The sequence below is a fragment of the Rhinoderma darwinii genome, chromosome 8 (assembly GCF_050947455.1).
Source record: "Rhinoderma darwinii isolate aRhiDar2 chromosome 8, aRhiDar2.hap1, whole genome shotgun sequence".
Lineage (NCBI taxonomy): Eukaryota > Metazoa > Chordata > Amphibia > Anura > Rhinodermatidae > Rhinoderma > Rhinoderma darwinii.
Genome location: NC_134694.1, coordinates 112,734,305 through 112,748,616, shown reverse-complemented (window position 1 = coordinate 112,748,616; position 14,312 = coordinate 112,734,305). Strand labels below are relative to the sequence as shown.

General features: G+C 39.7%; 1 protein-coding gene across 2 annotated transcripts in view; it reads right to left on the bottom strand.

Annotated features, from left to right (window-relative positions):
- Window positions 1-14,312, bottom strand: part of WDR62 (WD repeat domain 62) — a 37,342-nt gene that overhangs the window by 22,305 nt on the left and 725 nt on the right. Inside the window, exons 2-12 of one of the 2 annotated variants that reach the window (XM_075836398.1) lie at window positions 13,439-13,530; window positions 12,342-12,404; window positions 10,656-10,713; window positions 10,412-10,582; window positions 8,056-8,193; window positions 7,759-7,941; window positions 7,478-7,638; window positions 6,000-6,189; window positions 4,619-4,753; window positions 3,681-3,847; window positions 3,464-3,555 (exon numbers count right to left, since the gene is read on the bottom strand). In XM_075836398.1, coding sequence (XP_075692513.1) covers window positions 3,464-3,555; window positions 3,681-3,847; window positions 4,619-4,753; window positions 6,000-6,189; window positions 7,478-7,638; window positions 7,759-7,941; window positions 8,056-8,193; window positions 10,412-10,582; window positions 10,656-10,713; window positions 12,342-12,404; window positions 13,439-13,530 — 1,450 coding nt within the window. The remainder of the gene's footprint in view (window positions 1-3,463; window positions 3,556-3,680; window positions 3,848-4,618; window positions 4,754-5,999; window positions 6,190-7,477; window positions 7,639-7,758; window positions 7,942-8,055; window positions 8,194-10,411; window positions 10,583-10,655; window positions 10,714-12,341; window positions 12,405-13,438; window positions 13,531-14,312) is intronic. The other variant, XM_075836399.1, reaches the window with a different exon arrangement.

Below are 14,312 nucleotides of genomic sequence, written 5' to 3'. Positions count from 1 at the left end.
TTATAGTAGTTATATTCTTGTATATAGGGGTAGTATTATAGTAGTTATATTCTTGTACATAGGGGGCAGTATTATAGTAGTTATATTCTTGTACATAGGGGGTAGTATTATAGTAGTTATATTCTTGTACATAGGGGGTAGTATTATAGTAGTTATATTCTTGTACATAGGGGGTAGTATTATAGTAGTTATATTCTTGTATATAGGGGTAGTATTATAGTAGTTATATTCTTGTACATAGGGGGCAGTATTATAGTAGTTATATTCTTGTATATAGGGGGCAGTATTATAGTAGTTATATTCTTGTACATAGGGGGTAGTATTATAGTAGTTATATTCTTGTATATAGGAGCAGTATTATAGTAGTTATATTCTTGTATATAGGGAGCAGTATTATAGTAGTTATATTCTTGTATATAGGGGGCAGTATTAGAGTAGTTATATTCTTGTATATAGGGGGCAGTATTATAGTAGTTATATTCTTGTATATAGGGGGCAGTATTATAGTAGTTATATTCTTGTATATAGGGGGCAGTATTAGAGTAGTTATATTCTTGTATATAGGGAGCAGTATTATAGTAGTTATATTCTTGTATATAGGGAGCAGTATTATAGTAGTTATATTCTTGTATATAGGGGGCAGTATTATAGTAGTTATATTCTTGTATATAGGGGGCAGTATTATAGTAGTTATAGTCTTGTATATAGGGGCAGTATTATAGTAGTTATATTCTTGTATATAGGGGTAGTATTATAGTAGTTATATTCTTGTATATAGGAGCAGTATTATAGTAGTTATATTCTTGTATATAGGGGTAGTATTATAGTAGTTATATTCTTGTATATAGGAGCAGTATTATAGTAGTTATATTCTTGTATATAGGGAGCAGTATTATAGTAGTTATATTCTTGTATATAGGGGCAGTATTATAGTAGTTATATTCTTGTATATAGGAGGCAGTATTATAGTAGTTATATTCTTGTACATAGGGGGCAGTATTATAGTAGTTATATTCTTGTACATAGGGGGCAGTATTATAGTAGTTATATTCTTGTACATAGGGGGCAGTATTATAGTAGTTATATTCTTGTATATAGGAGCAGTAGTATAGTAGTTATATTCTTGTACATAGGAGCAGTAGTATAGTAGTTATATTCTTGTACATAGGGGCAGTATTATAGTAGTTATATTCTTGTATATAGGGGCAGTATTATAGTAGTTATATTCTTGTATATAGGAGCAGTATTATAGTAGTTATATTCTTGTATATAGGGAGCAGTATTATAGTAGTTATATTCTTGTATATAGGGGCAGTATTATAGTAGTTATATTCTTGTATATAGGAGGCAGTATTCTAGTAGTTATATTCTTGTATATAGGGGCAGTATTATAGTAGTTATATTGTTGTATAAAGGGGGCAGTATTATAGTAGTTATATTCTTGTATTTAGGGGCAGTATTATAGTAGTTATATTCTTGTATATAGGGGCAGTATTATAGTAGTTATATTCTTGTATATAGGCGGCAGTATTATAGTAGTTATATTCTTGTATATAGGAGCAGTATTATAGTGGTTATATTCTTGTATATAGAGGCAGTATTATAGTAGTTATATTCTTGTATATAGGAGGTAGTATTATAGTAGTTATATTCTTGTATTTAGGGGCAGTATTATAGTAGTTATATTCTTGTATATAGGCGGCAGTATTATAGTGGTTATATTCTTGTATATAGAGGCAGTATTATAGTAGTTATATTCTTGTATATAGGGGGCAGTATTATAGTAGTTATATTCTTGTATATAGGGGGCAGTATTATAGTAGTTATATTCTTGTATATAGGGGGCAGTATTATAGTAGTTATATTCTTGTATATAGGGGGCAGTATTATAGTAGTTATATTCTTGTATATAGGGGGCAGTATTATAGTAGTTATATTCTTGTATATAGGGGCAGTATTATAGTAGTTATATTCTTGTATATAGGCGGCAGTATTATAGTAGTTATATTCTTGTATATAGGAGCAGTATTATAGTGGTTATATTCTTGTATATAGAGGCAGTATTATAGTAGTTATATTCTTGTATATAGGGGGCAGTATTATAGTAGTTATATTCTTGTATATAGGAGCAGTATTATAGTAGTTATATTCTTGTATATAGGGGGCAGTATTATAGTAGTTATATTCTTGTATATAGGGGGCAGTATTATAGTAGTTATATTCTTGTATATAGGGGGCAGTATTATAGTAGTTATAGTCTTGTATATAGGGGCAGTATTATAGTAGTTATATTCTTGTATATAGGGGCAGTATTATAGTAGTTATATTCTTGTATATAGGAGTAGTATTATAGTAGTTATATTCTTGTATATAGGGGGCAGTATTATAGTAGTTATATTCTTGTATATAGGGGCAGTATTATAGTAGTTATATTCTTGTATATAGGGGCAGTATTATAGTAGTTATATTCTTGTATATAGGCGGCAGTATTATAGTAGTTATATTCTTGTATATAGGAGCAGTATTATAGTAGTTATATTCTTGTATATAGGGGGCAGTATTATAGTAGTTATATTCTTGTATATAGGGGGCAGTATTATAGTAGTTATATTCTTGTATATAGGGGAAGTATTATAGTAGTTATATTCTTGTATATAGGGGGCAGTATTATAGTAGTTATAGTCTTGTATATAGGGGCAGTATTATAGTAGTTATATTCTTGTATATAGGAGCAGTATTATAGTAGTTATATTCTTGTATATAGGAGCAGTATTATAGTAGTTATATTCTTGTATATAGGGGGCAGTATTATAGTAGTTATAGTCTTGTATATAGGGGCAGTATTATAGTAGTTATATTCTTGTATATAGGAGCAGTATTATAGTAGTTATATTCTTGTATATAGGAGCAGTATTATAGTAGTTATATTCTTGTATATAGGGGCAGTATTATAGTAGTTATATTCTTGTATATAGGGGCAGTATTATAGTAGTTATATTCTTGTATATAGGAGCAGTATTATAGTAGTTATATTCTTGTATATAGGGGGCAGTATTATAGTAGTTATATTCTTGTATATAGGAGCAGTATTATAGTAGTTATATTCTTGTATATAGGGGCAGTATTATAGTAGTTATATTCCTGTATATAGGGGGCAGTATTATAGCAGTTATATTCTTGTATATAGGGGCAGTATTATAGTAGTTATATTCTTGTATAAAGGGGGCAGTATTATAGCATGTGTGCCAGTGTAATTAAAAAGAATAAAAATAATGACAAAAAACATCCTTTATCTAGAATATTGAACTGATCCTGATAACACGGAATGAGGCTGGAGTTGCTCTTTATACTCTAAATAAAGATTAAACTATAGACGGACATATTACATCTTCTGAAAAGTGTTAGGCTGCAAAATGACAGTAACTGCATATGAACTTGGTGAGACAGTTCTGTTAACACATACCGGACCAGGGCCTGGAGTATTCGAGACATAGGACCTCGCCATCATGTGCCTCTATTGTTAACAGTTCCTCAAAGCTCCCCAAATCGTAGATTCTAAAGGGGCGCAAACATAAAACATTTTTTAGGAAAAATCGTCCCCCATTACTTAGTTCAGCGCTCTCCAGTCATTGCATAACTACAAATACAACATCTAAGAGCACACCATAGAAGAAAGCTACCGTATGTTTCCGTTCCTGTCTCCTGAGGCTAACTGACGCCCATCATGGCGAATTTTCAGCACCCGAATTCCACTTTTTGGGTCTTTGGGCTCTGGCTTCTCAGCTGTGCCAGAGGTGTCCTTCAAGTATACCACATGGTCATTGACATAAATCACTTTATTTAAGTCCTAAGTAGGAAAAAGGGTGAAAAAAAAACCCAATTTTCTTTTATAAGATTTAATGAGGATATTATAGCTTGCTGCGCACATATATATATATATATATATACACACACAGTAGTGTTCACGAAATTAAAGACTGTATGTACAATTCTGCTGTTTTTATTGCTCCAATGCATGCAGATGGAAGGGCGTAATGCATGATTGCACGGTCCATCTACACAGGGAGTGCTTGTAACCATAGAGACACAGGTCTGCATAAGAGCTGCGGACACAAAACGGTAGGAAATTTTTCATTGATTGAAAAGTTTCTGCCTTATTTTAGATATTTTTTATTTTTTTTAGCTAGGATGCCAATTTAAAAAGGAATTTCCACCTGGAACATGATCACCCATTATAAAAAGGTATATTGGTGGTGGGTCTAAGTCCTAGCCTCTCCTTTCCTCTATAAATCAAGATGGAAAGAGATGAATTGAGCAGAGGCTGCACCTATGCTCCGCTCTATACTCCACCTTCCATCCTGATTACAGACAGTGGAGGACACAGGACTTTAAATTCCAGCAACCACTTCCTCCATTGTGGGTAGCAATCAGAATTCACTTCGTATATGCATATAGGGACGATATACCAAGAGAATGTGAACGTCAGTGGCGGGATGAGCGGTCTGGACGGACCATGGGATCTCCGTAATGAAGAAATAGAATATATTGCCGACCCAGTCCCATGAGGAGGTCAAGGTTGTGTGTGCAGATAAAAACCAACACGGTGTCAGATAATTACATTGCTGTAGATATTCCTCTTCAATCCGTGGTCGGAGCTTCTCTCCAGGTTCCATAAGCGGATGGTGTTGTCAGAAGAACAGGTGAAAAACGAGCCAGGAGTTAAACATGGTTTCTGACCACGCTCTGGGTAGACCTACAGGATAGAAGCAGTAATAGAAGATAAACGTAGGATTATTTTGCTGCGGATACACTGAAGAAAAATTTGTAACGTGTGTGGGTACCCAAAGGGTCAATGCACAAGACCAAAAATGCGGTAAAACCGCAGCGTAATACAGTACCAGTATAGTCGATGAGATTCCAGGAAATCTCATGTACACGCTGCGGTATTTTTCTGCATGTAAATTGACCTGCGGTGCGGATTTTAAAATCTGCGTCATGCCAATTTATCTTGCATTTGCGAATTGTTTATGCCTAGTGGTGAGGGGGGAGGGGAAAAAAAATAAAAAAAATAAAATAAAAAAAAATCGCAACAAAACGTAAAAAAGAAACTGAAATGTGCATCGAAAAACGCACGACTAGGTGCAGTTTTTACCTGCGAATTTTCCGCAGCCTTAGGTCGCTTTCACGCGGCAGTATCCTGCATCAGTATTTGGAAGCCAAAACCAGGAGTCGGACCTAAACAGAGAATAAGTATAATGGAAAGATTTGCATATCTTCCGTGTTTTAGGCGCACTCCTGGTTTTGGCTTCCAAATACGGATTCATGATACTGCTGCGTGAAAGTGCCCTAAAGGGGTTTTCTGTTTTTATGTAAATAAAGCTTAACGAGGACTCGTCCCCTCTCCTGACATTTGTTTTTTTGAAAATAATTGTATTACCCATTAAATCACAAATCTGAAGCATCTTTTCTTAGATCTCTACGTTGTGCCGTTCCTCTTTTATTCCTCCAAGAAAATTATGAATAAATTGACAGCTGGGTGTTACCAGTTGGGGGTGTGTCCAATCAGTGTGTCCAATCAGAGCTGACAGAATGAGACTGTAGGGACACACCCCTTCAACAAGGGGAACAGTAACACCCACTTGTCACTTCATTCATACATTTCTAGGAGGAATAACAGAGGAACGGTACAACGCAGAATTCTAAAAAAATATGTTCCAGAATTGTTATTTTATAGGGAATACAAGTATTTACTAAAATAGACGTCAGGAGAGGGGTCAGGTCCTCTTTAAAGGGGAATTCCCATCTTGGACATTTACGGCATATCGACAGGTTATGCCATAAACCTCTGATAGAGTCAGATCCCACCTCTGGGACCTGCAACTCCCTCTAGAATGGGGCAACCTGACCCTCATCCTACCACCTCCTGCTGTTTCCTATTGCAAATGCAACATGTGAACACAGCCTTACTGCGAATAAAGTCATCGCGTCACTTCACTCACCTCTATATTCCATACGTAGGAGCTGTGGTATAGAGCGGAATACACCTTCCCCACCTTACGAGTGTTACTGACATCCCAGACATAGACACTGTGATCATTGTACACACAGCAGAGCCACTGGTGACCCCCGTCATATACCAGAGCGCACGTGTCCGGGTAGTTGCTGTTGCCCTGTTTCATAAACAGTGTGCTTAAAATAAGAAAGAACCAACAATTAAACCGGGAAATCACAAAGGGATATAAATAAAACAGAACCTCACGCAGAACTAAGCGCTCATCTTTAGTTTTGCGCACAAGCACTTGGGATGGGGACTCCATCATAAACCCGTCTCCAGTAAGCGCCTAAGTTCCCCCTTCGCGGTAGAGAGAAAGCACTTCCTGGTTCTGTGGTCACAAGGTCTCTCCCAGCCAGTCAGCAGCTCTGAAAAGGATCATGTGATGTACACTCCACCACAGAAGCCTCGGAGACGAGAGTTTGACCATCACATGGTTCTTTACAGAGCATGTGACTGGCCGAGAGGGATCATGTGATACACGTGACTGCATTTTACCATTCTATGTAACATGATGCTCAATGGTGGACACAACCAAAAAATGATGTAAAATTGAAGTCGGCCATGTTGGAATATTTGAAATTGTCAAAGTCACTTGAGATTTTTCCCTGTAGTAGAACTGAAGTCGCATTGTGATTGATTTTAGCACAATTATTAGTTATATAGTCCTAGCCTAAATTCACCTCAAGTCTAATAAAGCAGTCCTGTTCATAAGCCCAAAGGCGAGGGAACCTGATCAAAACTAGAGCGAGCCGGTTTAGGGAAGGAGATACCGATAGCAGCCAACAGGACACGGCTTCCAAGATCCAAAGGCAATGAACTTAGGGGATATAAAACATCTTAGAGGTGACCCCACTCTGCACCCACCTCTATGCGGTAGAAAAGAGAATCCACTATCAGAGCAACACCCAGTCTGGCGGATCCAGCACCTCCATGCACTACATAGATAGGCGTTCATTAGAATGGCTGTCATGCAACGCTAAATTTATAAAATTGTATTTTAAATTAAAAAAAGGAAAAGAAGAAGAGTAGTCTTAAACCTCAAAATGGTGTTGTCCAATTTAGAAAACCCATCATCATACACTCTATTGGGGAACTTAGACTTAGATGGGGGTCCTCTGTTCAGGATCCTCAACTCTTGGGCACAGTGGAGAGCGGCTACAAAGAGCGTCTCCCGTTCTGGAGGACCTGTCCTGTCCTGGTTTATACAGATCACACATGGATATGTATGGACACTGTGTAATGCGGAGTTTCCCCTGTGGTGGCGCTGCAGGCAAATTACACACTTACTGCTAGGTTTCCCCACAGATTACAGCCGATCGCTGGGTGTTCGTCAAGGTGACATTTTTTTCATCTTCCTATAGTCACAGGATCATTCTAAGAAGTCCGAAGCGGAATACCCCTTTAAAAGACAACTAAGCTTACCTTGCATCAAGGCCCAGAGCAACATCTACTCCCAGGTGGTGAGGTTTGGGTAGATCGGTCACGTATTGGAGGTTGTGGGCATTAAACATCCTAACGACTCCTTCCTCGCAGCCACAGAACACAAACTCCTCCGTGACACACAGACAGTTTGATGAATTCACCTGAACGTAAAGGAGACACGTAGAGGACAAGCCGCGTTCAATAAAGCAGCCAATATGGGGGAACTGAACATGCAGCCATTATTCAGCGCTCTCTCCTCATGGTACGTTTAGGAATCTCACCTTCAGTTTCAGCCATTTCTCCAAGACTCTCTTCTCATTGAACTGACACAGGACTCCGGAATAAGACACGCAATATGTGCTACGTGCGTTCTTCCCCTTGCCGCACGCTACTCCGCCAAATATATTATTATGGAGATCACCCAGCAGTCCCGATCGGCCCACCAGAGGAACAGTCCCGTTGACCTGGAGGAATTCGCCGCATTGGAGGAGATTCATCAGCAGAGCAGAGAGAGGCATGAATGTACGAGTCAGTGAAAATGGCGCATTGTGCCCAATGTTACCCTATTATACCGGTACCTTAGACTGCTTAGAACTTTCCAGATACCAGAACTTGACATGGCGGTGGCCGGCGGTCACAAAGTAGCAGCTGTCTTCAGAGAACGACACGGCGCTGACCTTACTGGAGACTTTGTTCTTTGCCACGATGTTATTGTTCTGTGAAGAGGACGACATAATAGGCGAGGGGCACATTAAAAGTCACAAAAACGAGTTTAACCCCTTTCAGTACCAGATTAATTTCCGTTTTTATGGTGTTTTTTTCCTCCACGTCTTAAAAAATAAAAAAAAAATAAAAAAAAAGTTTTTTTTTTTTTTTTTCCCGTGATCCAGCCATATGAGGGCTTAAGTTCTACGGGACAAACAACTTCCTAATGGGACTATTTATTATTATGTGTGATGTACTGGGAAGCTGGATTTTTTTTTTTAGAAGGGGGTGGAATTGGAAAAAAAAACAGCAGTTGCTCCATTTCCTTATGGGTTTTGTTTTTATGGTGTTCACTGTATTGTGAAATTGACACATTAGCTTTATTCTGTGGGTCAGTCCGATCACGGTGATACCAACTTTATATCTTTTTTTTTGTTATGTTTTAGTACCTTTAACCCCTTAGTGACCAGCCCATTTTAGGCCTTAATGACCAAGCTATTTTATTCGTTTTTCTATAGTCGCATTCAAAGAGCTATAACGTTTTTATTTTTTCGTCTACATAGCTGTATGAGGACTTGTTTTTTGCGGGATTAGTTGTACTTTTTAATGGCACCATTTTTGGGTACATATAATTTTTATATTAACTTTTATTAACCTTTTTGGGGGGGGGATTATAAAAAAAAACTGAAATTCCGCCATTGTTCTATGCGTTTTTAAATTGACGCCGTTCACTGTGCGGTGTAATTAACATGTTACCTTTATTCTATGGGTCGGTACGATTACGGCGATAGCACATATGTGGAGGTTTTTTTATGTTTTACGACTTTTGCACAATAAAAACACTTTTGAACTAAAATTATTTGTTTTTGCATCTTCGCTTTCCAAGAGCCGTAACTTTTTTATTTTTCCATCAATGTTGTGATTTTTTGGGCTTGTTTTCTGCGGGACAAGACGTAGTTTTGAATGGTACTGTTTTGGGGTGCATGGGACTTATTGATTCATTTTTATTATGACTTTTTTGGGGGGCAATGGAAAAAATTGCAATTTCGCCATCGTTTTTTGCGTTTTTTTTTTACGGTGTTCACTTTGCGGTTTAAATTACATATTAACTTTATTAATGGAGTCATTACGGTCGCGGCGATACCACATATGTGTACTTTTTTTTTTTTTTTACACTTTTACTAAATTAAACCACTTTTTATGGAAAAAAATTGTTTTATTTATTTTTTTACTGTACTTTTTATTAATAATCTTTATTTCACTTTGACTTATTTTATTAGTCCCACTAGGGGACTTTACTGTGCGATATTCCGATCGCTGCTATAATGCTCTGGTATACTTCGTATACCAGAGCATTATTGCCTGTCAGTGTAAATCTGACAGGCAATCTGTTAGGACGTGCCTCCGGCGCGTCCTAACAGGCATATGTCCAGGACAGACCTGGGGGCTTTTATCAGTCCCCCGGCTGCCATGACACCCCATCGGAGACCCACGATTGCATTCGCGGGCCGCCGATGGGTGACAGAGGGAGCGCACTCCCTCTGTAAACAAAGTTAAATGCCGCGGTCGCTATTGACGGCGGCATTTAACGGGTTAAACGGCCGCGATCGAAGTAAACTTCGATCGCGGGCGTTGGAGCAGGAGCTCAGCTGTCATCAGACAGCAGAGCCCCGGCTCCTGCCTGCACGGGAGACCCGTGCAGCACTTAGACTAGGCTGACGTGAAAAGGCGTCAGCCTAGCCTAAAGCCCAGTAGTGAATCACGTAAAAAGGCGTATTAGTGGTCACTAAGGGGTTAAAAAAAATTTGAGGCTTGAAAGAAACAAAAAATTATTTTGCATCGCCATAACTTTTTTTAAATTTCTCCGTACAGAGCTGTGTAATGCATACGTGGAAAGATGTCGGTTTTCTTTATACCATCTTGGGGAAAGTCGGGCATTTCAATCACTTTTTATTCAATTTTTTGAGAGGTTAAAGTGGCATAAAAAAAAAATTTGATTCGGGCATTTTGACCTCCCCGCTACGACCTTTACCGTATTGGATAAATATTTTTATAGTTCGGGCATTTTCAAACACAGGATACCTAATGTGTTTATTTATTTTTAACGTGGATATTCCTTAAATGTCAAGGTTGGAGAGACCCTTTAAAAGAGAACCTCAAGAAGAGCGAAGAACAAAAAACAAAAAAAAAACAAAAAAAAAACAAAAAAAAAAAAAAAACAGGACTTACCTTCCAGTGCCACACATTGACCACCATGTCATGCTGATAGCCAACGGAGACGACATATTTCATATTGGGGGAGAAACACACGCAGGAGATGCCATATTTGTGACCGAGCATCTCGGAAACCTGGACCTTCTCGGCCGCGTCCCAGATTCTCACGGCTGGTTTGTGACCGCTCTGAAACCACAAGACCAATAATGAAGAGGGAAAGGAAAGAAAGGAAGCGAAAACCGTGAAAAACTCCGCTCACCTCTCCACTGACGATATATTTTCCATCGGGGGAGAATGACAGAGCGCTCAGCTGTTTGCTACGGAGGAAGAAATCACGTGATTAGCGCCGGAACAACATACAAATCCATAATGTCTGATAATCCGGCACAGAACTGCAATTAACCCTTTCAGGACTGAGCCATTTTTTGATTTTCCATTTTCGTTTTTTCACTCCTCGCCTCCTAAGAGCCATAACTTTTATTTTTCCGTCAATAGAGCGGTGTGAGGGCTTATGTTTTGCGGCAGGAGTTGTAGTTTCTATTGAGGCTTTTAAAGTAACATATAACGTTCTGGGAAACTGAATTTTTTTTATTTGCGGGCTGAAATTGCAAAAAAAACAGACTCCATTGTTTTTTCGTTTACTTGCGGTAAAAAAGACGACTTAACGTTATTCTGTGGCTCAATAAGATTACGGCGATACCAAATTTATATATATTTATTTATTTTTTTATTTCCAAACCCAAAAATTTTTTTCTACTATTTTTTTTTTATTATATATTATTACTTTTAAAAAAAACAATACTTTTTGTTAAAAAAACAAAACGGTTTTGTTTCACCGTATTCGGTGAGCCTTGACGTGCTTATTTTTCCGTGGATTGAGCAGTGTGAAGGCTCATTTTTTGGCGGGACGAACTGTAGGTTACAATTTTGAGAGCTAAATTGAACAAAAAAAACTGCGATTTTGGCGTTTTAAAAGTTTATTTTTACAGCGTCCACCGTGCGCATTAAATAATGCTATATTGTAATAATTCAGGCTTTTACGGATGCAGCGATACCGATTTTGTTTACTTTTTTATTTTTAAGATTACTTTACAGGGAAAAAAAAAAAATGGGAAAAGTTTTTTTTTTTTTAAACGTTTTATATATTTTTTTCAACTACTAAAATCTTTATTTCACTTATTTTATTTTTTTACACACTTTATTAGCCCCCCCTAAGGGACTTGAAGCAGCGATCGTTAGATCGCTGGTACAAGACACTGCAATACTAATGTATTGCAGTCTATAGTCACTTTTCCACAGGCAGGGCTTAACAAAGGAAGTCCTGGGAGAACATCAATTTGCGCGAAGGGGTTAAAGGAACACTCCAGGTAAGGCCTCATGCACACGACCGTAGCCATGTGCGCGGCCGTGATTTTCGGGTCGGCCGGCTGCCGACTGCACATGGCCACTGCCATTATTTTCAATGAGCCCAGACCACAGTACACGGCCGTAATAAGGCTTGTCCGTTCTTTCTGCGGTGCGGGCTCCCGGGCCATGCACGGACCGTAAAAACTAGGGTCGTGTGTATGGCCCCATAGAAATGAATGGGGCTGCAATTCTCCCGTGGATTTTCGGGGGAATTGCGGCCGCAAAAATACGTTCGTGTGCATGGGGCCTAAAACGGACATTTCTGTCCAGTGCAGAATCTGAGGGGGCGGAGCTTGGCAAAAAAAGACAAAAAGGATTAAGGTGGGTGTCATGGCATCGCCCCCTCAGGCCCTGTACTAGGCATACCAGTTTTGCACAGAGTGTTCCTATAAGAAGTCCCCCAAAATGAAATCAGCGGATCGTGTTAACTTTTCTATAACCGTCCGATGATCCAGTAGATCAGATTGTCCGTCTAGATTAGAGGAGTTTTGCTATATTATAATAATTATGAATAGATAAAGATTTTCCCATAACTCACCTGGATGTATTGAATATATGGGATTGTTTGTTTTTCTTCGGACATAAGAGAACAATGACGCATCTGGGAAAGAAGATCAGAGAATCAATGACCGATGTGTGAACCGCGGTTATTCTACCCGTTATTGGACCGCTTCATTATGGGGCGACTTGAATAATAAATATCCAACCAGGGGGCCGGGACGAGCTTCTCACACGTCGTGTTACCATGGCTACATTATCGGGGTGACAGAGGTCAGCCGTTTACAGAGCGTCTGCACCCCTTTGCTCACGGCATTGTACGTGGTGGGGTCCCAGACACGGACGGATTTAATAACCTGACAAATTACATCCTAAAACCACATAATCCCTTTTATATAATGGCCTGTTTACATCACTGTTCACGATGTTTCCGTCACCATTGATATCAATGGTGACCGAAACGGAAGCTGTGGTTTCACTTTCCGTTGCGGGGGTTCACCCGACGGAACGAAAAGCGAACGGTGATGTGAACAGGCCCCTAGTCACATCACAGAGCGTGATGGCATATCACCAGGATAAGCCATCACTTTCCTATCTTTGGGTGCCCAACCTCTGCGACCGCCACCGATTCTGAGATAAATGCCTTATAGGTGCAGGCTCCACATTGGCGAACCTCACCTCTGGAAAAACAGATTCAAATGGTCTGTCGGCGGCTGCTTTTCCGATTGAGATCAATAGAGAGGTGGCCGAGCTTACATGCTGATATCTCCAATGAGGACTATGGAAGTCACGGAAAGAGACGCTTCTCTGAAATTCCTAGCCGAACGCAAGTTAACTTTTTTTTTTTTTTTTTTTAGATCACGGTCTTCCTGAAAATTCTCCACCCATCCAAGTGAGTCTTACATCTTATTTGTATGACCGCTCGATTATCCATAATATTTTATAATCTGGCATCTCCGGTATCAATGATGTCAGACTTATTACCATTATAAAGACATTCAGCATTTTTATGTAAAGATGTTATGCAAGTGCTGAGACTTTGGATTACACTTTAGTAAAGAAGTCCCCGGCAGACAGTCACGTGGTCAGTCAATCAGGGCAGACGTCCATAGACCGCATAAATCCAAATACAATTACCCTGCTGGGTACGCAACCAGCCCAGTACTGGGGTCACACGTCAGACTGCTGTTACTGGACACGGTTATCCCCAGGACTTTCTCCAGCTCCATCTAAAGATAAATGAAATGTTGGTTTATAACATCTCTCATATAATATATTCATTATAAACTTCAGGCCTCATTATAGGAACAAGCACAGGCGTTGCCCATAGCAACCAATCAGATCACAGCTTTCATTCTCTATCATGCACTAGAAAAATGAGAGCTGGAATCTGATTGGTCGCTATGGGCAACGACTCCACTCTTGAGGCCATGTATAAAACCTCGCTTTCACAGTCAAGTTCCCAATAGATTTACTAATATATATTATCACATAAAGGTCTACAAAACAAAAGATATCCATCTAAGAGCCCCCTGAAAGGATTCTTCCCCTAGACGGCCACCGGCCCCTGCATCCAGACCAAGAATGAATAGAACGTTAGCCAAGCGTGGCGGTTTTACAGCAGATCAGCGACAGGGGGCGGTGTTACAGCAGATCAGCGACAGGGGGCGGTGTTACAGCAGATCAGCGACAGGGGGCGGTGTTACAGCAGATCAGCGACAGGGGGCGGTGTTACAGCAGATCAGCGACAGGGGGCGGTGTTACAGCAGATCAGCGACAGGGGGCGGTGTTACAGCAGATCAGCGACAGGGGGCGGTGTTACAGCAGATCAGCGACAGGGGGCGGTGTTACAGCAGATCAGCGACAGGGGGCGGTGTTACAGCAGATCAGCGACAGGGGGCGGTGCTACAGCAGATCAGCGACAGGGGGCGGTGTTACAGCAGATCAGCGACAGGGGGCGGTGTTACAGCAGATCAGCGACAGGGGGCGGTGTTACAGCAGATCAGCGACA